Source organism: Fringilla coelebs (genome assembly GCF_963513975.1).
Source record: "Fringilla coelebs genome assembly, chromosome: 4".
In the NCBI taxonomy this organism is placed as follows: domain Eukaryota; kingdom Metazoa; phylum Chordata; class Aves; order Passeriformes; family Fringillidae; genus Fringilla; species Fringilla coelebs.
In genome coordinates, this window is record NC_140032.1 from 81,814 (window position 1) to 108,200 (window position 26,387).

General features: G+C 44.8%; 1 protein-coding gene across 1 annotated transcript in view; it reads left to right on the forward strand.

Annotated features, from left to right (window-relative positions):
- Positions 1–3,324: 3,324 nt before the first annotated feature.
- The window catches only part of ATRN (attractin), a 150,020-nt gene continuing 126,957 nt past the window's right edge, over positions 3,325–26,387 (forward strand). The window contains exon 1 of the mRNA XM_084204998.1: positions 3,325–3,659. Within this exon, the coding sequence (XP_084061124.1) occupies positions 3,352–3,659 (308 nt within the window). The 5' untranslated portion in view covers positions 3,325–3,351. The remainder of the gene's footprint in view (positions 3,660–26,387) is intronic.

Consider the following 26,387-nt stretch of genomic DNA (forward strand, 5'->3'; position numbering starts at 1 on the left):
GCAACAGAGAGCTATGTTTGGCAAGAAAGGGGGGAGCAGATGTTGTGAAAATACAAGTACTGTTATCACTGATAACTGCAAGTAAACACAAACAGATGTGAGGAGACACAAAGTAGAGGATGGGGTAAGATTTGACAGCAGATGCCAACCCCAGCCCTGAGCTGGCTATATCTGGCTAATCCATGTGGTGTTTTAGAGCCATACCAGCAACACTTCCACTGGTTGGAACCTTTTGGCATCACTTGGTGGGAGCAACTTGTGCTGGCAGCACCTGTGTGACTGTGCTGGGTTTGGGTTACCAGGCTTTGTCTGGGGGGTGGCTCCTGTGAGAAGGTGCTGGAGTTTCCCTCCATGTCTGATGGAGCTGTGGAGGGCGTGGGGGTGCAGAGCCCCACTGCAGCTCATGAACGCCCCACGGTAGAGCACGGGATGCCCAAAGGAGGCTGTGCCCCCATGGGACGCCCACACTGGAGGAGGGGCAGAATGTGAGAAGTCCTGAGGAGGAAGGAGCGCGGTGACAATGTGGGATGGACTGAGCACAGCCCCATTCCCTGTCCCCCTGCACCACTTGGAAGGAGGAGGGAGAGAAGCATGAGGAAAATTGAGCCTGGGAAGGAAGGAGGGGTAGGGGAAAAAGTGATTTAGGATTGGAGTGTATTTCCCGTTGCCCTGCTCTGATTGGATTGGTAATAAATTAAACTGATTTCCTCCATCTCTTTTGCCCATGACAGTAACTGGTGACTGATCTCTGCCTGCCCTTATCCCAGCTATGAGCCTTTTGTTGTATTTTCTTCCCCTGCCCAGCTGAGGAGGGGAGTGAGAGCAGTTTTAGGAGGCACCCAGTGTCCAGCCAGGGTCACCCCACCACAGTGACAATCCAGAGAGCAGTGTCATGCACTGCCTGTATCCTGAGCTGGCTGACTCTCAGAGCCAGACTGGCTTTTCTGGCAGCACCTTGGGAAATGACTAGGTATCTGAATCCACAGATTCAGGGCATGCTGGCAGTTGTCTGTGTCCCAGGAATATAGATGTATGTGGAAATAGTCTCTCTGTGCCTCCATTTCTGTATAGCCTACAAGGGATTTGCAACCTATTTCTCAACACTCACACCTTTTTTGTTTTGGTTGCCTTTGAAACCAAAGTCAGCCCACCCAGCAGTTTAAAACTAAATCCAAGAGTTCATCCTCCTTCTTGAGACCTCAAGCAGAAAAGGCAAAATCTCTGAGCAACAGTTTTGCTAGAGATAATTGACTGACAAGAAAAAACCACTCTTTAGGATGTTTTCTTTCCTATCTGCTCAACACCCTTCCTTATCCCAGTAACTCACATAAAAATCACTAAGGCTCCTACTGAGAACCTCCCTCAGACAGGTAAATAACATTTGAATTTCTAAACACAAATGAACTGTTTAAATATGGTGAGCTGCCTATTTCCACCCAGTCTGCTGTGTGTCTTTGCATTGCTGCACCTAAACCGTGGTCACCCTTTTGGAGAGCAAAATGTGAATAGTATCATTTCCTCTTTTTTGTTTTTTCTTTCAATAATAACTTCTCAGCTGTTGACATCTTTCCTCACTCAAAACAAAGACTTGTGTAAGTCAAGACACAATCATATTGCTGGAGACAGACCAAAGGTAACAGTTACCCAAGAACTTCAAACTGTCAGATTTCTCATGTCTTTTTCACTCTGTTAAAAATAAAAGGTCGGAGATTTTCATCCTTCCTACTGCAAAGGATATCCTTGCTGTGTGTCCAACTGATTTTGCTGCTTTGGCCACAAATTCAGAAGAGAATGACTTTTAACTTCTTTATTCTTCCTTGTTCAGGCCTTTGCTGTTACAAATTATGGCCCAGAAATTCTTGGAGATCACTAGCTTGTTTTCCAGGGTAGGATCTTTTTTTTTTTTTTTTTTTTTTTTTGCTTACACAACTAGAATTATAAAATCACAGAGTGATTTGAGTTGGAAGGGATCTTAAATCTCATCTCATCCCACAGTGGCAGGGACACCTCCCACTGTCCCAGGCTGCTCCAACCCCAGGGTCCAACCAGGCATTGGGCACTGCCAGGGATCCAGGGCAGCCACAGCTGCTCTGGGAGACCTGTGCCAGGGCCTTCCCACCCTCACAGGGAATTTTTCCTGTGGCCTCAGAGGGAACAATTTCTTTCCATTTAGCTTCCTTGGTTGCTCAGAGCCCCATTCAGCCTCTCCTTGAACACTTCCTTTTCCCTCCCCTTCTCCTTGAGGTCTCCCTGTGCCTCAGGCCCATGCTCACAGTGTGTGGGGGAGCTGGGGGGCATTCCCGACTGAGGGGGGACACAACCCCACCTCTGAGGGGACCTTTTCAGGCTCACCTGGGGTATGGTGACACCCACGGATGCTGGTGGGACAGACCCCCAGCCAACCCGTGTCCATCGTCCGTGTGGAGCCCAGCGTGGGCTACTCCATCCCAGGGCAGTGCCCATGCCCTGTGTGGCACTGCTGGGGCACCTCCATGCAGGGCAGCCCCAAGCCCCCAGTTCAGGATGGACACTAAGGGGCTGGAACATGCCCAGAGGCTCTGAGCGGGCTCAGCCTGGAGCAAAGGAGGCTCAGGGGGCCCTTGTGGCTCTGCACAGCTCCTGGCAGGAGGGGACAGCCGGGGGGTCGGGCTGTGCTCCAGGGAACAGGGACAGGAGCAGAGGGAACGGCCTCAGGCTGGGCCTCGGGAGGTTCAGCTTGGACACTCTGAGGAATTTCTTCCTGGAAAGGGTGGTCAGGCCTTGGAAGGGGGTGCCCAGGGAGGTGGTGGAGCCTCCATCATCCCTGGAGGTGTCCAAGGAATGCCTGGATGCGGCACTCTGTGCTCTGGGCTGTTGGACAAGGTGGGGGGTGTCACAGGTTGGACTGGGTGATCCTGGAGGGCTTTTCCTACCCCAATGATTCCATCACTCGTTTCACTGAGGCAGTGCTCGTGTTGTATCTGTGCCAGCTGCTGCTTTCTCACCTGTAATATTTAACTAATGGGGAGCAGTAAAGGGGCTTTAACTTTACAGCTCAGTTTTGAATCGACTAATTTCCTGGGAAATGCCATTTCATGGTTTGGGAGTTGCCATGTGCTTTAAACTCTGCTTGTTAACCTTGCTGAGATGAGAAACTGGCCCCTAAGTGAAGAGCAGTGCAGCTGTAGCGCCGAACCCAGAACTGCTACACTAGGGACTGTAAGCAGCGGAACCGACTCTGTGACTGCGAGTCCCTGATCCGCCCCCTCCCCGCCGCCATGGCCGCGGCGTGACGTCACTGGCCCCGCCCCCCAGCTCCCCCCCCCACTCGCGGCCACCGTAGCGGGATCGGCGGAGGCCCCGCGGCGGCCGATGGTCCGCGTTGTGCCGCCGCCCCCCGCCCGCCCCGCTCCGACCCGGCAGCGGCCGCAGATGGCGCGGCGGGGACCGGGCAGGCGGGGCGGGAGGTCACCGGCACCGCCGCCGCCGCCGCCGCTGCTGGCGCTGCTGCTGCTGTTGTTGCTGGGCCCCGCCGCCGCCGCCGGCGAGGAGGTGGCGGTCTCCAAGGAATGCGACAAGCCGTGCGCCAACGGCGGGCGGTGCCAGCCGGGCACCGGGCAGTGCGAGTGCCAGCCTGGCTGGGTGGGCGACCAGTGCCAGCACTGCGGGGGGCGCTTCAGGTGAGCCCCCGCGGGGCGGGGGGCGGGGACATGCCCTGCGGTGGGGCACGGAGCGCGGGGACGCGTGGGGTCGGTGTGGGCTAGCGTGAGGGGCTGGGTCTGGGCTGGTTCAGGAGCGAGGGGTTAGGTTTGGGGTGGAGTTCGTTTGGACCGTGGGGATCGGACTGGTTTGGGGTACGGAGGGGAGCGTGTGGCAGCCACATCAGCGATGGGCGTGAGGGGCAGGGCAAAGGAGAAAGGAGAAGACACAGCAGTGGCTCGGTGGCCCGGGTCAGGTTGCCCAAAGGAGCAGTTGAGGGTAATAGGGAGGAGGTGGGTACGAGAAGCAGGTTTGGGCACTCAGACGGGATGGGAGGCTGAGGAGGGTCCAGGGGTGAGTGAGGGCAGCAGGATTGTGGTGCAAGGGGAAGGGCCGGGTGACAGTAAAGGTGAGGGGCGGGACCAGGTGAGGTGAAAGGTGAGCGGTAGATGGAAGTGACACTGAAGATGAGTGGCAGGTCAAGGGAATGGTGAGGGCCACTCAGGTGATGATAAAGGTGAGTGGCAGGTCCAGGTGACGATAAAGGCGAGGGACAGGTGCAGGTGACGGTAAGGATGCAGGTATTAGGGTAGGATAGGAGCATGTTGAGGGGACAGTAGGGGCTGGGTCTCTGGGCTGTGAGGGTGTGAGCATGGGCCTGATTCAGGGGGATGTGGGTGTAAAGGGGTGGGCAGGAGCCATGAAGGGGGACAGAAGGGATTTGGATGCAGAGGGGGAGGTGGGTGTGCGGAAACAGGCTTGAGGGGTGACGGCAGCATGGGTGTGATGGGGTGACAGTGTGGAAGGCTTGGTCTGGAGGTCCCCAGAGGAGGTGGTTGGGCTTCCTGGGGGGGCTCTCAGAGCAATGGGATGTGGATGTTTAGTGCCCCAGTTGGTGAGTACAGGATGTTTGTTATGCAAAAAGGCACCTCTGAGGGGGCTGAATTTTTGGTGTTGGTTGGCTGGGGTTGCACAGGTGTAACTAGTGATCAGTTATGATTCTAAGGGGCAGTATAGGAGCAGGGATGTGTTTGTAGGGCACTGGATCATTGGGGGGGTCTGGGTGATAGATTGCAGAGCCAGAAAAATGTTTGGTTTAAGTTCTAATAGGTCCAGACAGAAAGTAAAGCTGGAGGAGAGTGCATAGGGGGATTTCTTTTTGGCAGCAGGGTTAAGTTTGGGAACTTATAAATGGAAGTGTAAGGATGGGGGGGTGAATGGGAGTGGCTTTGTGTGTGGATGTGGCTGGAGCTGGAAGCTGATGGAAGCAGTGGGGAGCAGGTGGACAGAGGAGGACAGCATGGGTGTGGGGCCAGTTCCAGGGCAGGGAGAAGGACTAATGTGTGGATGGGACTAGATGACGCTTAGAACAGGTTGGAGGAGAGGGGCGTGCAAGTGGGTGTTAGGGCTGAGTGGAGACTCTAGAGGTGTTTGGAGGGGGGTTAAGGAAGCTCCTCTTGGCAGATCAGCAGGTGCTGGTTTTGGTTAAAGGTTATTTCAGGAGAGGTATGTGCAGGGGAGAGAAGCAGTAATCCTTATGGGAGTAGCTGGCATTTGGGAGGCTCATCATCTGGAGATGTAATGCTGCTGGCTTTTGGGGAGGGACAGTGGGAATAGCAGCCTGGTGGGAAAAAGCTCCTGGGCTTGTAAGGAGGTGTGACTGGGCAGTGGGAGGGGATTGAACAGGACAGGAAAGTCCTGCTGCTTCAGAGTAATTTTTTTGAGGAGAAAAAGGCTAAAGGAGGGCTCTGGGTGGGGGGATGGTATCCCCTGGATCTGCACTGGTCCAGGCCATGTGCAAACAACTGTGTGTGGGAATGAGGGGTGTCTGCACAGGACAGTGATTTTTGGTCTATATGCTGATGGAAAGTGCATTTCTGCAGTGCTAGGGCCAGTTCTTCTAGTGTTGAGTTACTTGGTTGGGTTGCGTGTCTGAGGTGTATCCCACCAGTCGAGAAAATGGAAATCTTCATGGGAATAGGCTGAGGATGCTCCCTAGCTTCTGTATTATGGCAAGAATTTCTGTAAGATGGTTACCTGCCTTGGATTCATCAGCTGTGGCAGTGGGAGAGCCTGTGTGTGTGTCTGCATGCATTAGGTGAATTCCCCGTCAGGGCTGATTCCTGGAAAAGAAGGAAATGAGAAAAGGATGATTATCCTAGGCACTGACTGCTTTCTTGGGGAGCTACTGAAAGTACCAATCACCCTTCGATGATGTTCCTTATGGACTTGAGAGGAGGGTAACTGTCTATATAACCTGAACTCTTGGAGGAAAATAATTTCATTTTTTTATTCATATTTATTGACCATCTGTAGATGAGTGTATGTCACCAACAGTTTGGAAGGGGTTACGATTCCAGGCTAGGCAAGCCCTGGAAGTCCAGACCTGCCTTTTTAATGTCTTTTTGCCACTGTCATGATAAGCATTTTCTTTTAGCTGGGAGAGCGCTTTAAGGAATAGCCTCATACCTGTTACTTTCTTGGAGAAACTTAGGATATTTGTGGTTTTAAGGGGACTGGATTTGAGAAGCTTCTTTTCCAAATGGTAATGCCGAGTAAAAAAAGAATTGGTATATATTCACTGCTAATAGAACCTCAGTTTTTTGTCCTCTTACCTGTTTTGATAAAACTTCTTTTTTCTTTCTCACATATAATTCTAGTCTAAAATTTTGCCTGAAAATATAATACATGTTTTTCTCTGTAGTTGGTTTATTTTTCTGTTTATTAGTTTATTAAGGAGTTGAAATTTCTAGTAATGTTTTTAAACTTGGAGCTCTGAGAAACGTTAACAAGCAGTGCTCATAGTTTTGCGGTCATGTGTCTTCTTTCACATGCCTTGAGTTTGCTCTGTCTCCTGTCAGAATTGACTCTGCAGGACGTTTTTGTTTGGTTCACGGTTGTCAAGAGTTTGGCTTTAAAGGACTTTAATGTGTTAGTAGATGCTGTAGGTACAAATGGGAAGTTGAAGAGCAGGTGAAAATTATTTTCTAAGTGCAGTGCATTTTATGTGCTTATCTGCTGGACTGAGAGATGTAATTAAATTTGGCATGTTAATCATCCTATCTTATCTATATATATATGATGACTGTATTTGTGGTCTTGACTGTTTTAATTTACATTGTAAAGATACACCTTGTGCTTCACTAACCTACTGATCTCTCATATCTTCTTGTGTTTGCAGTGAAGGATGAACATTGTAGCATCGAGTTGCAGTCTTCTTATATTCTGTTTCCCTTTTTCCTTGGGAAATCTATTTTTTAAACTGCAGTTAGATGTATGAGTAACACACCCCAGATCAGTGATACTTTGTAGAGGTGGAAGGCTGATTTAGGAAGGACTTCAGGTGACTTTTTTTTAAGATGTGGAACCAGCCACTTTAGTTGTTCAAAGATAAACGTCTTAGTGTTAACGGGAGCTGAGACAGAAAACACAGAATGTGCCTGATGTGTTTGTGTCTTCTATTTCAGTACAAACCTCCAGAGGACTCTGGGCTGGCTGGAGGCTGCTGTGGGCTTCGAGCGGCCATGATAGGGGCAGGAGAGGAGCTGCTGCTGGGAGGGATGAGAAATTTCCTAGTCACAGAGCTGCAGCAGCATCCTGAGATAACATTTGGAGCAGTGGGAGCTTGGGAGCTCCAAACTTGAGAGTGAAATTGGTAGCATTGATAATTGTACAATCAAAAAGATGCTGCACACTTTGTTAACAGACTCTTTGCAGCACTGTCTGCAGCTCAGTGACTGACACAACCTCTCATCCTGCCTAAACTGAGTTGTCAGCCAGCTAGCTAATTAGCAGATAGAATGAAAGGTGGAAAACCCCTCTAAGATCATTCAGCCCAGCCACCCCCCAGCACTGCCAAGACCACCACTGACCATATCCACATGTTTTTGAACACTTCCAGGGATAGGAACTCAGCCACTTTCCTGGGCAGTCTGCTCCAGTGCCTGACCAACCTTTCCATGAAGACATTTTCCTCAGTATCCAGTCTAACCCCCGCACCAGAAGTGCAACTTGAGGCCATTTCCTCTTGGTCCTGTCTCTTGTTCCCTGGGAGTAGAGCCCGACTCCCCCTGGCTGCACCCTTCTGTCCAGGAGTTTTAGGGAGTGAATGAGAATGAGCTCGTCTCATTCTAACCCTGAGTTTTTCCAGGCTGAGCCCTCCCAGCTCCCCCAGCTGCTCCTCACTAGACAAGGCAGGTAAAGCACAGAGCAAGAAATGACCTCTGGTTCACTTATATTTATTGTCCTGAGATTGTAAAGGGTTGGATTAACAAATTCAGGATAATGACTTATTGAACGGTTAGTATATGTGGATTGTGTGTGTAGGCTCACTGATGGGCAATTTGATGTTTAATGGTAGCTTAAAATAATATTTTGACTGTATAATGAAATACCAAATTATTCCAGGAACATGGATTTTGTGTGTAAAGGCACTAGTGCTCCTTTCATGGTAATACTCTTTTTGTGGTGGAAGATGGCAAATGCTGAGCAAGACTTAACCATGCAACCTGACAGTTGAGGAGTAAAAAACAGATCAGAGTGTATCCTTTAAACTCCCTTTTTAGTAACATAATGGGAGCAGTTATGTGTTGCTGATTAAATGTTATGAAGGCCTTGGTGGTAGTAGAGTGTGCTTGGCCAAAGAATATTACCGTGAAGAGGCATTTTATATCTAAGTTTGTGTAAATCACTACCTGAGAGAGTTGTGAGCTGGAAAAGAACTATCACAATTCTCTTTGTTAAATAAATAGGAACATTTGGTCAAAAGCTTAAATACAAACTGTTGTCTTTAAGAAGCTACCTGAGGCAGTTTGAGCATCAGGAAGATGCTTAATAGATCCAAGGATGTTGGCAATTTGAATCAAATCAGTCTAAGTGCTGAAATTAAATCTGGGGCCTGCATTTGTGCCTGATCCCCATTCTGTTCCTCTCTTTTCATTAGGATATTATTGCGCTTTAAAATGATCTTCTCTTCCATGCTGCTTAATGAAAGACTTGCTCAAACACTGTGCACTGGTAAAATGAATAAGCTATTTGAGTAGGAAATACTTAAACATCATCAATTTTAATGAACACACTGAGAAAAAAAGAACAATTAAATGTTTTTATTTAGTTCTTGGAGGTATGTGTGGATATCCTTATGAAGGTATTCATACATGTATATAATATATAAATATTATCTATTTTGTGGCTTGGAGCAACCTGGTCTAGTGGAAGGTGGGACTAGTGGAAAGTGAAGGAGTTCTTCTAACTCCTTTCCCACCCAGATCATTCCATGATTCTGTTTAAATGATCTGCTCATTGAGAAACTTATGGATGATATTTAATCTGAATTCTGTGTTATTGCTCCTCTCACTGTTTTATTGGACAATCTGATATTTTACTCGGGCTGTTTTAAGAACAAAACTTCACCTGTGAAATAATTCAGTATTTTTTAAATATCTGAGTTGTTCTGCAGTTTTTGCCGTGCACTAAACAAGCAGCATAAATATTTGACTTGCGGGAGGTTTTGTTAATGTTTGCAATAAGCTCACTGCTTATTTTCAGTCTGCTTTATAGTAAGGAGGCAGTAGTGGAAAATTCAGAGCAGTCAGACAAAACAGCTCATGCTGGATCCTCCCCATCATCTCTGCCCCACACACATCCAGTGCCTTGCCTGTTGGAGCTTTAGTGGTTGGAATTACTGAACACTCTATGTGTGAGAGAGAGAAGTCCTGTCTGTTCCCATCTTCCTGCTGAGCACGTCTGAGCATGAGACCTCCTGGAACAGAGCAGATGAAGGATAACATTCCTGTGCCTGCCAAATCCAGGAACATATCACTGACTTGGACTTACAAACACCTCCTTATCTGCAGTGGTCACCATTTGTCTCATTTCTCTGTTTCTGTAAGTATCAGGAAATACCTACCCGAGTCCCTTAGCAGTTGTCTGACATTGCTCTAGATTTTTCCAGTATTTCAGTCTCAGTTGTTCCTTTTGTTTTTGGATGCAAAATAATCACAGAATGGCTTGGGTTGGAAGGGACCTTAAAGCGTTTCTCATTCTAACCCCCTGCTGTGGGCAGGGACACCTTCTGCTAGACCAGGTTGCTCCAAACCCCGTCCAACCTGGTCTTGAGCACTTCCAGGAATGGGGCAGCCAGTTTCCCGTGGAAACTGATAAAATAAACTCAGGTCCAACCAGGTGTTTGTTACCATCTTCATCAATTTACATTTAACATAAATAACTTACATTGATATACCAAAAAAATGACTGAGTTAAGCACTGTTTTCACAGAAAATAGTTTCTTTCTTTAATTAAAAAAAAATTAAAATCTAGGACCAGCGATCCTTTTATTCCCATGTCCTGATATATTTAAATAATATTTGAAATGTATGTGATGGATTTGACTTTCCTGGCTTGTTCCTCTGAAGCTTTTGTGAGCAATCAAATTTCAAACCCTGAGCTTCCTAACATGGTTATGAAATCCATGCTGAAAATCCTATATTTAGGTAATTATGCTGCTGACCAAGCTGTTGTCTTACTGTATTAATTTAAGATACCCTTGGGTCCTCTTTTCTTGAATGGTTTCCTTGAAGATTTTATTTCTGATTTGAAATTCTAAGCACAGCACTTAGAATTACCTTCTTGACCAGATAGAGCTTTGCTTCTTTTTTCCTGCACTCAAAATACTCCCTGCAAGTAGGAGCTTTTAAATCACATCTTCTAAAGCATAGTGAAAAAACAGAGTAAAACAGGCCGAAGATGGGGTTGAGAATGATGTGATTTTGTAAATGAAGTAGTTTCAGGGGAGGAGGAAGCTACTCCAAACTGGAATTCACCATAAGAAGGACCACAGCAGGTTTATGCCAGTGCTTTGTTCTTGCACAGCCACATGCTCACATCTGCCCATTAAACCACTGCAGCATCTTGGAAGTAGGGCTGGAATATTTGGTGATCAATTTTACAGCAGTGAACAGAGATGATAATTTGCTTTTGTGTACGGCTTTGAGTGAAATACTCATTTAGTCACCGAAATACTGGAGCAGTAACAATGTTTGCTTTTTGTTTCCTGCTTTTGTTCCCTTGCTTTGTTTATGGCTGATCCTCACAGAAGTTCCTTTAGATCTACTTGAGATTGTCACTTTTCCTCCTTTTGCTTAAAATAAATATTTATTTGATGGAGAGGCAGGTTGCTTGCAGGGTTTTGGTGGATGTGTGCTGCATACAGATGATTCCAGGCATGGTTTGGGCTTGAATGGGAAGTGCTTGGGATATTCAGAACATAAGGGCTCTGTCCTTATTGCAGAGTTGTGACATCATTAGGGTTGTTAAGAGCCCTTAATTGCACACAGAACAAGCTTTATGTAGCAATCTGATAACCTAAATTTGGGACATTGGCATAGTGGGGGATTTGGAGAATAATTGAAAGAAAATGGACTCTGTTTTGGGCTGATAATAAGTGTCTTAGTGCATCTTGCATGATGAAGAAGAATTTAAATGTTTTACTGATGAACTGAGCAATATTCCTGCTAAAGAGGGGCAGCTGATCAGAACAGATTATGAGAAGTACTTTTTGGACGCCCATGATCTTGAAAATATTCCTGGTCCTGGTTGTGGCTTCACTTGGTAAAACAAATTTCCTGCAGTATCACCAGATTCAGAATTTTCAGTTCCCTGAAAATGCAGAAGTGGAATTAAGCTGGTTTAAGGGACACCATGCTGACAGAGGTGGTCTGGGAATTCCAGCCAAGGGTTTTCCAGTGTGTAAACTACCTTTTATTCCCTGCTGTGCCTGCTGGGCTCACAGCTGCAGAAGTGAAAGCGCTATTGTACACAAACTTAGCTCAGGTGTGCTCAGTGTGTGTTGCAAAAATTTAAATAGAAGGTTGTTGCTTCGTGTAGGTACAGGGTGTTACACATCGTCTTTGGGGTGAAAATTATCCGTAATGACCTTTACCACGAGACAGTGCTGCTTAGCTTTATGCAGGATGTAAAAATACAGCTGTGAAAATCCCAGATTTTCTATTATTTGCCTTTGCCCTCTGTCTCCTGATTCCAGAAACTTTCTTTTTTTTTCTTTGCTAGTTTTTATAAGCTGAAAGAAAAAAAAAAATAAGGAAAGTTGTGCTAGGAAAACACTCTTTGGAAGACTTTCTTCTTAGTGTTTGTATTGCTTGAAAATTTAATATCTGTCTCCAAGGTGGTGCTTGTCTACTCAAAGGATAAGAAGCTTGGCACAGATGAATTAGCATTTTTTTGTAAACTCCTTTTATAAATTCAGATACAGAAGGTGAGAGGTATTCTTCCATTCAGAAAATTTAGGTTTGGTTTAATATTTTTTCATGTCAAAAGGAAGGAATGTCTTCAATTGCTTTGTGATTAAAAGCTGTTTAGTCATTGCAATGAAAAAAAAATAACTCCTGTAGTGGATTAGCTGTGTATTGAGTAGCTTTAGTGTTTTTGTTTTGTTTGTTTTGTTTTTTTTTGTTTGTTTTTTGGGTTTTTTTTTGTGGTTTGGGGTTTTTTTTTTTTTTTTTTTGGTGATTGTTTTGTTTTGTGGTTTTTTTGGGGTTTTTTTTGTTGTTGCTGTTGTTTTTTTCCTCCTCCGTTTCTTTGTGCTTGTGTCATTATCTCTTTCCTGCCACACTTTAGTCATTTTCCACATGTTGCTATCATGTCACTGCTCCCAGGTATTTTGAAGGCAATTGCACTATCTAGGTAAAATCTATGATTCAGGTTTACCCTGAGCACAGCTTTTAGATTTCATTGCTTGTTGTGATCAAGAATGTGTTTAAGTTCCTCTAAAATAAGTTTCTCTGGGTGGTTTTGTGAAGGTTTTTTGCAGCAAGGTGCGACATGTTTCCTGCCAGAGTTGTGCACCTGTCTGCTTAATGATTAATTTACACAGTCAATCTCCCATTAATCCAGAGTGGAGAATGTCACTTGAATTTTATAGTGATTTCAGAGCTTAGATCTCTAGTGTCTGCTTGCTACGTACTTTGATCTTGTGTGAAATCATCAAAGCTGATGCTGCAAAGATTTCCAGCCTTTGGAAGACCTGAGTTGCAGAGTGGTGTGGAACTGAAGTGCTGACAGGGCTGGCCAGTACTACAAGAAAAAAAAAAAAAAAAAACAAGCCAGGGAAAACTCCAGCATTATTTCCTATTAACAATTTTAGTGCTGCTAGAAAAAAGTACACTGCTGTATCCAAGTTGTGAGCATAGACTGAAGTTGCTGGCTTGCTGGAAGTGAAGTATTGAATTCCAGATAATATAGTGAGAAGTAATTTTTTTCAAGGGGAGATCAGGAACAGGCAGAATTGTAGGGCGAGTTACTTTTAGTTCTTTTAGTTTTGTTGAAAAAGCTGAAATGTATTGTTGTTCAAGATATACTCTGTTTGCATCTGCATTTATGTATAGTTGCTGCCTCCTTGTTTGACAGTGTGTCAGTGCACTTTAGTTAAGGGATTGATTTATTACACTGACACATAGCAGGCAGCTCTATAAATTTGGGTCAGTTGGCATCTTTCTCGCAAGCACAGGTTGCAGTGACTCTTTAAAGTTACTGGTTTTCATTTTGGGAATAGTAATGGGTGTTTCAGTATGCTCTTGTTCAACTTCTGGAGGATGAATCATTTTGAGGAGGTGTTGATGTGGTTCAAAGTCAAAACCAGGATTTGACTTCCCGCCTATGCACACTTTTTCTGAAACATCCATACTAATATTACTGGAATTTTAAATTTTCTTGTGGATACTCTGATAGTCTGTTAACTTGTTTTATCTGAATTTATTTGATGAGCCCAAGGAAAACTCTAGAGCTACTGAAAGCATGTTAAACCAGTAACTTGTGGATCATTTTCAGTTTTTCTCTGTGTCTGAGCTGATGAGAATTTCTGGGGCAGCAGGCAAATGTCAGTATCAGCAGAATTCCCTTATGTGAATGGTACAATAACAATTTCTATGTAAGTTTCATGTTTGAATGTGAGAGGATGGGGATTTGGATTTCTGGTAGAAACAGGAATGTGTGGTCTGGCCCCAGCAAAGCTGAAATGACTTTATAGCCTCTAACTTTACTGTTTCCTTGAGAATAGATGATCACAGACTTCAGAAATCAATACAGTTCATCATCTAATCCCCTTGGTTCAGTTTCCCTGTCAATTAATTAGGACAAATTATTTATATCGTCTAAAGATGTTCTCATGATGACTCTATTTACATAGGAATTCGGAGGTTTGGAAGCATATTTTAATGACAGTTTGGCATGGCAACTGGTATTCAGTTGTCTATTCTGAGAATAATGCTGCCCTACAGAAGAAATGTGGTTAATGTTACTATGAATATGCCTAAATCATCTTCACTGAGGCTGATGAAAAAGGATATTGTGTGTTAAAAGTGATGGAGTTTAAATGTGATCTTAATTTCTCTGTTCAGCTCTTATGGGAATTTGTCATGTGATATGGAAAGACAAGAAATCACTATGTGGAAATTGTGTTATCAGATTAAAGCTGGTTGAGGCATCAGAGTGGCTTCTGTGCCTGAGCTTTGCTTACTCACAGTGCAAGATGTGTGTGCATTAGCTTGGCCATGGTGCTGGAGGAGACATCCTTTGCTATATTCCCACTGTCTAAATCCCACTGATTTTCCAGTATCCCAATGCAGGTAGGATTGAAGCATGAGTGCATACATGAAGGTATGGTGACTCACACTATGTAGTTGTAGACCTGGGCTCCTCAAGCAGTGACTCCCTGTGGTAAGACAGGTTCTCCATGAGTTTCACCAGTGCCACTGAGATTGGCTGGAGGTTCTCCCAAGGAACATGGAGGGAGTGCTTTCCCTTTCTCTTGTAGGTTGACTTCATACGTTGTTCTACACTTTGCCAGGTGCAGAGACACCTTTTACTATCCCAGGTTGTTCCAAGCCCCATCCAGCCTGGCCTTGGACACTTCCAGGGATGGGGCAGCCACACCTGCTCTGGGCACCCTGTGCCAGGGCCTTACACCCTCACAGGGAACCATTTCTCCCCAATATCTCATCTAACCCTGCCTGCAGTCAGTGGGACAGCATTCCTCCTTGTACTGTCATTTCATGTCCTTGTCCAAAGTCTCTCCAGCTCTCTTGGAGCTGTTTTAGGTACTGTAAGATGCTGCAATTTCTTCCTGGAGCTTTCTCCAGGCTGAACAAACCCCAGCTCTCTCAGCCTGTGTCCATAGGGTTCCTTGCTTTTTACCTGTGGATTTGAAGAGGAAATTCTGTAGGAGACAACCATGTGTGTATCTACTGATTTTTGTTTGCACTTGAATTTTTCATACATTTCATATTGCTTTAAAGCTATAAACTTGCAGAAGCCTGAGCCCTTCATGGTTAGGCTTTGTGGGGCTTTCTGGGCGTCAAGGCTGTCATGCGTTTCTGTAGGAAGTTCAATAAATAATAAATCAACTTCTGTCATTCACTGAAGGAAATCTTTCTGTTCAGGTTTAGGGAGGTTAAAAGGATTCTATAAACACAACTGAAATTGATGTTTCCTTAGTGTCTTATAACACACTGAAAGTACGAAAGTGTGAAGGCCACTACTCATCGATGCTGGAGGAGATAAACCACTGTGGACGATCTCTGTGGTAACTGTCATATCTGAAAAAAAAAAAAAGCCCCCATTTTGAGGTCAGAAAGCATTGTGGAAAGTTTTTAGATTCTCCTAACTTAAACATGTGATAAGCGCAGTTAACAGGTGCCATGCCTGATGGCCAGAGTGTTGGAAGCCCTTTGACAGGCTGGGCTGTTGATGTGCTGAAGATTAACGGCAGGTTAGGACTGTGACTTGGCACAAGATGCTTTCCTTTTAATCTCCAATTAAATTAAAAAAACTCCAGATAGCTATGATTTTAATGGGGTAAAATACACACACACACACACACACACACACACACACACACACACACACACACACACGTTTTTCCCTTTCTCATGACTGACTCACATGTCAGCAGAGGTTCTCCTCTAATGACTTCAAGTCCGTTTATAAGTTTTTTTTATAAGTTGTACATGTTCATTATTATGTCTTTAAAAACAAACTCAGGAAAAGTTTGGCCCCGGTGAGTTGTGTGTCACTGTAACTTCTGCAAGGAATGAAAATAGTAGAAATGGTAAGTTTTGAAATTTTCTTTTTGGGTTTTCTTTTGGCAGCTACTTCTGTGCATAGTATGTGTAAAACATATGTAATGTAGGTAAAGCTCTATGATTTCTGAGATGTGGAGTCAAAGTAATTATTGTGCATGTCACTAATGTTCCTTAATATATGGTATTCTATTTAAGTAATGGAGCTAAGGAGAAAAGGGAACAGGTCAGCAGGGTAAAATAGTTGTACAAAGTAGTTTTGATGTATGTAATATGAAGTGTATTATGTATCATCTCATCCTAATCTTGGTAGCAAAGATTATACAGTAAAATATCTTAAAATATTGCTGGTGCAATGTTTAAAATAAAATAAATATAAAAAGTAAAATAAAGTAAATATAAAAAGTAAATATAAAAAGTAAAATGTAAGTAAAATATCTTACAACATTGCTGGCACTGAATACTGTTTGAGATGTTCCTGGACACATAGAGTAAACTGAACCCAAACTTTTCAGGTGTGGGATTTTGAAATTAAACCCTGCTTAGGATCTAAAAATGTAAATAAAATGTTATGAGCTGCCTTTTGAGGAACCCTGTCCATAGACTGCACAGGACATATTTGTTCTAAGCGGGCACTGAACTAAAGGTGCATGGTTGCAATATCCCACCTGCAGTCTTATTCCAGGGCATCTTCAGAAATATTCCTGCAGGTGAGAAGGGGAGACTGAGGTCAGAGCTCACTGTGAACTGCAGTTCCTCCTGAGGGGCAGCTTTGGTCTCTGTTCTCTGTGACCAGTGACAGGACCTGAGAGAATGGCTGAAGCTGTGTTAGGGCAGGTTTAGGTGGAGATCAGGAAAGGTTCTTCCCCCAGAGGGTGTCAGACAGTGCCCAGAGAATAGTTGTGGTGCCAGGGCTGCCAGAGCTCCAGAAGCGTTTGGGCAATGCACTCAGGCACAGCGTGGGATTGTTGGGGTGTCCTGTGTAGAGCCAGGAGTTGGACTCAGTGATCCTTGTCAGTCCCTTCCAACTCAGGATATTGTGTGATTCCATGTGGAAATAAAGGCAAACCCAGTACAGCAGTTTTCCCTGCTGTCCTTGCTTCCTGGTGATATCTGTAGCAAATAGTGGCAGCAAACTGCAACAGGATTGAAAATGGGGAAGAGAAATTGCTGTGCATCACTTGGTCTGGATTGGGGTTTTTTTTTGGGTTTTGTTTTTTTCCACAGTCAGGGTTTGTACCTTGAGTTGTTTTCTGTGTTTTCACTAAAGTTAAAGTTCAGAAGGGTTATAGCACACTTCACTCTCCAAGTGCACTAATACGGGATAGAATTACATGGCTGATTTATGAAGTGCATAACAGCTGTGATGCTGAATTGATTGGTACAAGGAGGTGCTTTGCAGCCCCTGCAGATAGGCTGGGTGCTATCAGACTGATGCCATCAGAGTCTTACCTGCTAATCTGAATGTGCTTTTAGAGAGCTGTTTCCAGCTCTCTAAAAGTCCTTTCCCAAGCTGGCTGTAAAACTGCAGACCCCACCCCAAGCACTGGAGGTAAGAACATGGGACACGTCTTTACATGTCTAGTGACTTATATGCACCAAGGGAGTTTGTAGGACTCCTAGTCCTAACATTTGCATTGTGTTGCCCCTAAAATAGTCCATGTTGTACTTTGTCCTGATTATTTGTAAACTGATGGCATTCACATTCACTGGTTCAAATGAGATTTTCTGCCTTTTTCATTGCTACTCTTTTAATCTTAATGCTTTGATTAGATTTTCAGAAGTTTTATTGTATCCTCTATATCATTAATTCACTTTTAAAGCCTTTTCTTCATCTAATTATAATTGAATTTTGCCCTTGAGCAGGTGTATGGATAATCTTCTAAGGGCAGTTTTAAAAGTAGGGTGAAGAGCTAGTCATAGAAAGTAACATAGTAACATTAGTTCAGTTTTTGGTTTCTGCAGTAGTGATTAAAAAAAATGGAGGGAAAGATGATCTGCTATCTTTAGACCTATCAGTCTGACCTTGAGATCAAAATTTAAGGATATGTGAAAGAATGATAGTACACAGAAATTGCTAGGTAGATTTGCCATTTGTAAGTGATACTGTTTAAAATACAATATATATGTGTGTTGGATGTGTTATAGGCATCATTCAGGATGAAGGCACCTGTAAGAGATAAATAGCTGCAATCAGGGCTTTGGAAGCCTCTTTGATTAAATGGCACCACCCAGAGCAGGACTGCACTGTATGACCTATCAACAACTTTTCACCTGTGTGTGGTAGTCAGGAAATCTGGAGAGCTTTATCTTCCATTCTGCTATTTCTATCGACATAGAATTAGTCGGGCTCCTTCTCGTATTACAGGTATGGAAGGGGAGCAGTTGGTGAAGTGTTGAACACGAGGATAAGGGTTAAAAGAGGGGCCAAGGGAGGGGATTCTGCCCCACTCAGGTGAGACCTCACCTACAGAACTGCCTCCAGCTCTGGGCCCCCAGCACAGGAACGACTTGGAGCTTTTGGAGTGAGTCCAGAGGAGGCACCAATACGATCAGAGGGATGGAGCAGCTCTGCTGTGAGGAAAGGCTGAGAGAATTGGGATTGTTCAGTCTGGAGAAGACAAGGGTCTAGGAATACCTAATTGTGGCCTTCTAGTAACTGGAAGGAGCTGACAAGAAAGTTGTAAAGAGACTTTGGACAAGGACTTGGAGAAACAGAAAGAGGGGTAATGGCTTCAAACAGAGACAAATGTTGATTTAGATTAGGTATAAGGAAGAGGCTTTTTATTATGAGGGTGGTGAGGTGGCACAGGTTGCCCAGAGAAGCTGTGGCTGCCCCATCTCTGGAAGTGTCCAAGATCGTGTTGGACAGAGCTTGGAACACTCTGGCCTAGTGGAAGGTGTCCATGCCCATGGTGGGGGTTTGGAATTGCGTGGGCTTTAAGGTCCCTTCCAACCCAAACTGTTTCGTCATTCTGTTGTGAGAGATAAAATAATGTTTTGCTTCAGCCATAAGAATGTATACTTCACACCATGTAGACAAAGATGTAGCTAGCACCTGACTCAGCTGCCATGTTTATATTAATAGTTTTGCTTCGATGACTTTGTTCTCTTTCAACTTTATTGGTGAGTGTTTCTCACAATTTGGGGAATTGTCTGGGAGACTTGACCTCTGACTCAGTGGAGCGCAACCACGGGAAGAGAGGAAGGCTCGCCCTGCTGATTCTAGCAGCCCCTGACATGGAGTGTCTTCTTATGAAAGGTTGTTTGGATTACCTTATCAGGGAAGGGAGGAAAGGCTGCCAGTTCCTGAAACAAATGGCCTGTAGCTCAAAAATTATTTGCAGGCAATAATGCTCTCTTTTGCAGATCTTAGAAGAAAGGGGTTATTGCCCCAAACATCACTGGGGGCAATTACCTGGACATTTACATGCATCAGGTAAACCTGGTAGATTGGATGTTGGTAAAATTTTGGAAACTTGACACTGACATGGGAAGGTCCCTTTCCAATACACTTGATAATTGAGACAGCAGTGCACACTACAGAGGGAGGGTGGGCATATGCAACCTGAATTAAAGGACCAGTAGAGTCACCTCCCAGGGACTGGACTGTGATACAAAGACCAGCCCTCTAAAATTAACCTTTAAAAGATAATCTGTCCCAGAAATGAATAATTTAAATTTTACTGCCTGGATTATAATTTTAGTCCTATTAAACCCTGTTTTGGCTGACTGTTGCATTAAATGCCATAGAACCTGGGAAGTTGCTGGAAAAAATTATTGGGGTTTCATCCATCATCTCTGGCTCAATATGGCATGCTGTTCTGATAAACCTACAAAATGTCAGGAAAGGATCCCTGGTGGAACACAAACCTACTGGATTGTCCAAAATTTAGGAACATAGGCTCATACATCAGAAAGCTTGCCTATGTGCCAGTGCAGAAATGGAATACAGTGTGGGATTCTCAGTGCTGGGATAACCTATTTGGGAAAGTGATGGAGAAAGATGGACTTCTTTCTATTATGTGCCTTTGCTGGATTATTGCTTATACCTTGTTTTATTCCCTGTTTTATTAGGTTAATTGCTAGTATAGTAGAAGAAATGCAGGTGATCAGAATGCCAGTGAACCCAAACCTAGTAGCTGCTAGTCAAAGAATAGAAGCCCAGAAGATCATGGTCCTAAGGAGGCAAGATCAGAAAAGAGCAAAACCAGAAGATTACCTACATCTTATTTTACACAAGCTAGAGTAAAGCTATGCACCTCAGCAGGAAACAAAGACCTAAAATTTTGGAATAAGCCTAGATCAGCACAAACATGAGTTTGCAAAATAACAGGTCTGGAGTGTAACTATTACGTTTGAATAGAACCATTTTGCAAACATCAGCCAGACAGATAACCAAGGGCCAAGGGCCTCAGCAAAAAGGTGATAAATAAAAAGGGGGTGGATTGTGAGGGGTAAAATAATGTTTTGCTTCAGCCATAAGAATGTATACTTAATGTCACGTAGGCAAAGATGTATCTAGCAGGAGGCTAGGTCTTGGAGGGGAGGGGGGGGGGCGGTTGGGGAAGTGTAGCAGGGAGGAAAAGGGGAGTTAACTGATGTTTGTTCCAGGGGAGAGTGGGGGAGCTGTTGGTGTGAGTGCAGTAGGGTCAGAAAGAATCTAAGTTCCTGAGTACCCAGGCAGTGGGAGAGGGGACAGGGACACCCCTGGCCAGGGAAGGGCGTAAAGGTTTGTACATTTTAGGGGGAGATGTGCCTCCTCAGTGAGATGTACCTGTCACAGCTGCCGTGTTTATATTAATAAATAGTTTTGCTTCAATGACTTTGTTCTCTTTCAGCTTTATTGATGAGTGTTTCTCACACTGCGAATGAAAGGGAGAGGGTAGGAAGTTGGAACTGGAACCTGATGTAGTATTTTCATTCATGGAAAAGTGATGTGCACTTCTCATCACTGATGATGCCACTGTGCAGCCTGGGTGCAGAGATCACACCATCATCTGGGCAGAGCCGGGGAAATGGAGTGGCAGAACAGGGCTGAGGTGCCTTCCCACTCACAGGGATTTACAGAAAAAGCTTCTTAAAGTGGAATTACATTTAAAAAAAAGACCCAGAAACAGTAATTGGTTCTTTCAATGGTTGTTACTTGTTAGCATGATGCATTTGGGAAGACTAAGGAAAAAGGCAGAGGGAAGGAGGAAAAATGAATCAATGGTTCAAAGCCCTGGTAGGAATATCTCCTGGGTAATATCATCACTCTCTGATCAGGTGCTTTCTTTATAATCACGTGTTTGCAATGAAGATTTTTCTGGTTTTGTTTTTAGGGACTCTGGCTGACATTTCTCTCTAAGATTTTTATGTCTGTTGATCAGCAAATGCTCTTGGCCTGCAGCTGTTTCTTACCAGTCTAAGAACCAGGTGGTGTTCATTCCACAGTGCTTCATGGGTGCTGCCCTGAAATTACTATTTCAATTACTGAAGGTAATTTTTAAATGGAACAAGTCCTCATGTTTAATCCAGAGACAATGATGATTCACTCCAGTACCAGTCATTCCACGATCCTCTGCATCTCTCCCTCTACAGCCCAGTGACATCTACTCAGATTAGAAACTGGAAGTCAGTGATTGTAGAACATTTTGTCATGCCATCTTCCCTTTAAAAACCTATTAAGTTGTTTTAGAAATATTTTTTATTATTTTTTGTTACATGTTGCTCTCCAGTTCACTGGGAGCAGGTGGATACTTTATTTCTTAATTGTCACGCTGTCAGCTTTTTCTCAAATGGAAAAAATACTTTTATATTAAAATTTAACTAGACATATAAAGGCTTGTCACACTCTTAATATAGAACAGCAGCCTCAAATTGAATAAATTAGAGCAAAACAACGTGCGTATGTTACCATGTCTCATGGAGAGCTGCTGACAGCAGGGCAGGCTGGGGTTGTCTCCCCCTCTGCTTTCTGTCTGGAGCTGAATCCACCCCAAACCCACTGGTTGAGGAATCCTGACAACCATGACTCTTTGTGAGCCTCACAAGGCTTCTAAGGTGTTCTTCTATATATAAAATTAACTTGCAGGAAGTATTTCTTTTTTCCATTCCTTACAGTGTTATGGTGTTTGTCTTTTGTTTGGTGTATTTTGGGTTTCTTTTTTTTTTTTTTTGAAGCAAAAGGTTTTATGTTTCCAGCTTTCTGCTGTAAATTCTGTTCTCCCAGCTTAGTTGTCTTGTGTGATGTGTAGTCACTGTTCATGTGATAAAGTTTGTGCTTACAGGATTGAAACACCAATTTCAACCACTGGATGCAGATAAAACCTCATGTGGAAATTGTATTTTTGGTGTGGAATGGTGGAACCTGTGCAGAAGTGAGGTTAAAGTTTTTATGCGAAATGTCAGTAAGGCATGTTTGCAAATTACTGTTTTTTCCTCCCCTACATTTATTTAGATAAATGATTTTTGATTTGTTTTTGGGGTTAAAAAGTGGTTGTTTTTAATGCAGTGCTGAAGTGATACTGTTAGTAACCTTGCAAAAGTTTTGCATTAACATTTAATTTTTATGTAATGCTTCACTACACTGAGTCTTTCATAAAATCCTCTTCTTGCCAATGCCTCTGTGTTAGGGAATTGTGGGAATGTGACTGGGATAGGCAGGATGCAAAGTGCTCTGCAGCAAATTAGTGGCTGGGTGAGGTTGTTTGTCTGGCAGAGGAGCCTGTGCTTATTGACAAGTCACAGCCCTGCTCATGTAGAAATAATTTTGTCTCCAGAGAAAAGAGGATGGAGATGGAGAATCCTGGGAAAATATCTCCTTTTGGGTTCAGTGTGGGGCAGTGAGGATCACAGGCAAGAGACAGCTCGGACCAAACTCCTAATAAATGCATCAGCCATGGCTTTTGTCCATGAGGGAATTACATATTGATCATTATGGAACCAACATTGACACCATGAAATCCTGTGTCTCATTGAGATAGCAAATGTGTCATACAAATAGTAACTAAATTTATTTGCATTCCAAAGCTGCTGCAAATTTAGTAAAAAAAAAATCATGTAATTTATGGTGGAGTTGATGGCAAAGGTCTAAATGCTGCTTGTCCTTCTTGCTTTGGAGGGTTTGGGTCAGGGTTAGCTGAGTTGATACCAACAGGTATTAGCTCAGTCTTGGCCTGGTTTTATTTTATTTTATTGATGGTCTGGATGAGGGGGATCGAATGCACCCTTAGCATGTTTGCAGATGACAAGAAATTCTGTGGAAGTGTCAGTCTGCTGGAGGGCAGGAAGTTCTGCAGAGGGGTCAGGGCAGCTGGATTGATGGGCTGAGACCGCTGAGCTGAGGGTCAGTAAGGCAGGGTGCTGAGTCCTGCTCTTGAGTGCAGCAAACTCACGGAGCACTCCAGGTGACAGAGGGGCTGGGAAAGGCCCTGGGGGTGCTGTGACAGCAGCTGGACATGAGCCCAGGTGTGCCAAGGTGGAGGGGGGCTGATGGCACCTGGGCTGTGGCAGCAGGGCCAGGGCAGTGCCCCTCCCTGTGCTGGCACTGCTGGGGCACCTCCAGTGCTGGGGCAGCTCTGGAGAGCCCTGAGGGGCTGGAGCATGGCCAGGGCAGGAACAGAGCTGGGCAGGGGCTGGAGAATCCCTGAGGAGCTGGGCAGGGGCTGGAGAATCCCTGAGGGAGCTGGGCAGGGGCTGGAGAATCCCTGAGGGAGCTGGGCAGGGGCTGGAGAATCCCTGAGGAGCTGGGAAGGGGCTGGAGAATCCCTGAGGAGCTGGGAAGGGGCTGGAGAATCCCTGAGGAGCTGGGCAGGGGCTGGAGAATCCCTGAGGAGCTGGGCAGGGGCTGGAGAATCCCTGAGGAGCTGGGCAGGGGCTGGAGAATCCCTGAGGGAACTGGGCAGGGGCTGGAGAATCCCTGAGGAGCTGGGCAGGGGCTGGAGAATCCCTGAGGAGCTGGGCAGGGGCTCAGCCTGGAGCAAAGGAGGCTCAGGGGGCCCTTGTGGCTCTGCATAGCTCCTCGCAGGAGGGGACAGCCGGGGGGTCGGGCTCTGCTCCAGGGAACAGGGACAGGAGCAGAGGGAACGGCCTCAGGCTGGGCCTCGGGAGGTTCAGCTTGGACACTCTGAGGAATTTCTTCCTGGAAAGGGTGGTCAGGCCTTGGAAGGGGGTGCCCAGGGAGGTGGTGGAGCCTCCATCATTCCTGGAGGTGTCCAAGGAATGCCTGGATGCGGCACTCTGTGCTCTGGGCTGTTGGACAAGGTGGGGGGTGTCACAGGTTGGACTGGGTGATCCTGGAGGGCTTTTCCTACCCCAATGATTCCATCACTCGTTTCACTGAGGCAGTGCTCGTGTTGTATCTGTGCCAGCTGCTGCTTTCTCACCTGTAATATTTAACTAATGGGGAGCAGTAAAGGGGCTTTAACTTTACAGCTCAGTTTTGAATCGACTAATTTCCTGGGAAATGCCATTTCATGGTTTGGGAGTTGCCATGTGCTTTAAACTCTGCTTGTTAACCTTGCTGAGATGAGAAACTCGCCCCTAAGTGAAGAGCACTGCAGCTGTAGCGCCTAACCAAGAACTGATTCCACTCTTTCATAACTAGGGCTTGTAATTAGTGGAACCATTTGACTCTGAGCCAGTTTGAACAGCCTGTCTTAATCTGAATAAAACTCAAATGCTTTGAGCAAGTTTTGCCTCCCTTTTCCCCTATTAGCCTTTAATAAATAAATTAAATAATGAGATGCAGAAAGCTCAGAATAATACTGCAGAGCTCTTGGCATGCAGGAAAGCAGCTGTTGACGTGGGTGGGATGAAGGGGAAAAACAAGTTAGGTCCCCAACCTGCCCTTGCTTCTCCCTGTCACAGACTACTGTGACAGCTCACCTTCTTCCCAGAGCTCATCTCAACCAGTGCCACTCCTGAGAGCTGGGCACCACTTTTCCCTCTGCTTTGGGAATCATGTTTCCTTTTTGAGGTTTCAGCTCTGTGTGTTCCGGTGTAACAGGGGTTTGACATGACCTGGGCTATGGGAACCTCACCTGGTCAAGCACTCCTGGTCCAGGTACTTGGGCTACTCAGAGGGGCTCTGTAATTGGATGTGGGAGTTTTAAAATTTCCTAGGAAATGTTGTGCAGACATATTTTAAATTATTTTTGTCATGAAACCATGAATTTTTATTTATACATTTGCATAGATCATTTTAGCATAAGAACAAAATGGTTTCTGAAAGCTGTTGTCCAGTGCCTGGTACCTTTGGATTTTTCATATGTCTAAAAGGAATTTATCTCTTTGATTGCTTCACTTCTTACTCCTTGTGCTATAAATTACCTCTGACAGATTAATTTGAAGCACAGGAGATGAGAGGAAGTACTGACCTTATGATACATTGATGCATCTGTGGTTAGGTCTAAGAAACATTGAGCTGGGATTTCCTCCTTTGACCTGAAGTTTGGTATTTTTACTGTGTTAAATATCTGAAATGAGGGCTGACACCAAGATTGCCCTTGGTGTTGTACCTCTGCTACACCTGTTTGTGTTCCTCAGCCCCACAGTAGGGCAAAGAGTTGCTTTGGGCTTGGAACAAAGATATATCCAAGAGGAAAAGAGCCTGGTGGATACCCAAGTCATATTGGCACCTTGAAATGCTTCCGAGCATGGACAGTGCAGCGGTGTTGGAGCGTGCTGCGGGGCAGCACTCCCTGTGATGTGGCTTATGGGTTTCTGCTCTGCAGGACTCCGCATAAGTGGCTCTCCTTGTGCTCCGTCATAGGGTACAGTGAAGAGTCATTTCTTTGTTTGAGCAATTTTGAGGCAAGAATGAACTTTTCCTTGTAGGTTTAAGGGTGTGGACTGAGTGTGGTTGATATTTCACTTATAAATAATGTTTTAAGCTATCCCGGTTGTGGATAGAGGTAATGAAGTGAAAATGTAGGAAGCTAAATGGGAAAGTGGAACAAAGCAAAATCTTTTCCTTTCCTGTTTTTCTTAATAAACTAAGGCAAGCACAGCAGTATTTTGTGCACAATTCCTTGTTCGTGCCAACAGACTTTTAGAATCATGGAATAGCTTGGGTTAGAAGGCACCTTAAAGTCCCTTGCATATTATTCCATTCTACTGCCATTAGTGGGAACGCCTTCCACTGTCCCAGGCTGCTCCAAGCCCCATCCAGCCTGGCCTTGGACACTGCCAGGGATCCAGAGGCAGCCACTGCTTCTCTGGGCAACCTGTGCTAGGGCCTCATCTCTCCTGTAGAGAATAATTTCTTCATAATATCTGATCTAAACCCTCCTTCATCTTAATGCCATTTCCTATGGACATTGCCGGACTGAGGAAAGATTGGTGGTGACTGAATCCTAAATAAGAAGTTGGGACTTGAATCTTTAGAGTTGTTTAGTAGAGAGGTGGCCTGTCAGTCATGTTCAGCTTGGTGAAGTGAGGGGTTATTTAAAAACTTTGCATAACTAGTGTTGAGCCACTGTCTTTGTTTTTGTTGTCACAAATCTGTTGTGAGCAGATGGAATTTAATTTTTTTTCCCCACTACCGTCCCAGAATAACTCCTTTCAAAGTCATTTTGGAGGCAATAGGAGAGGTGCATATGGCTGGGCTAGGGATGTAAGCAATGATTTTTA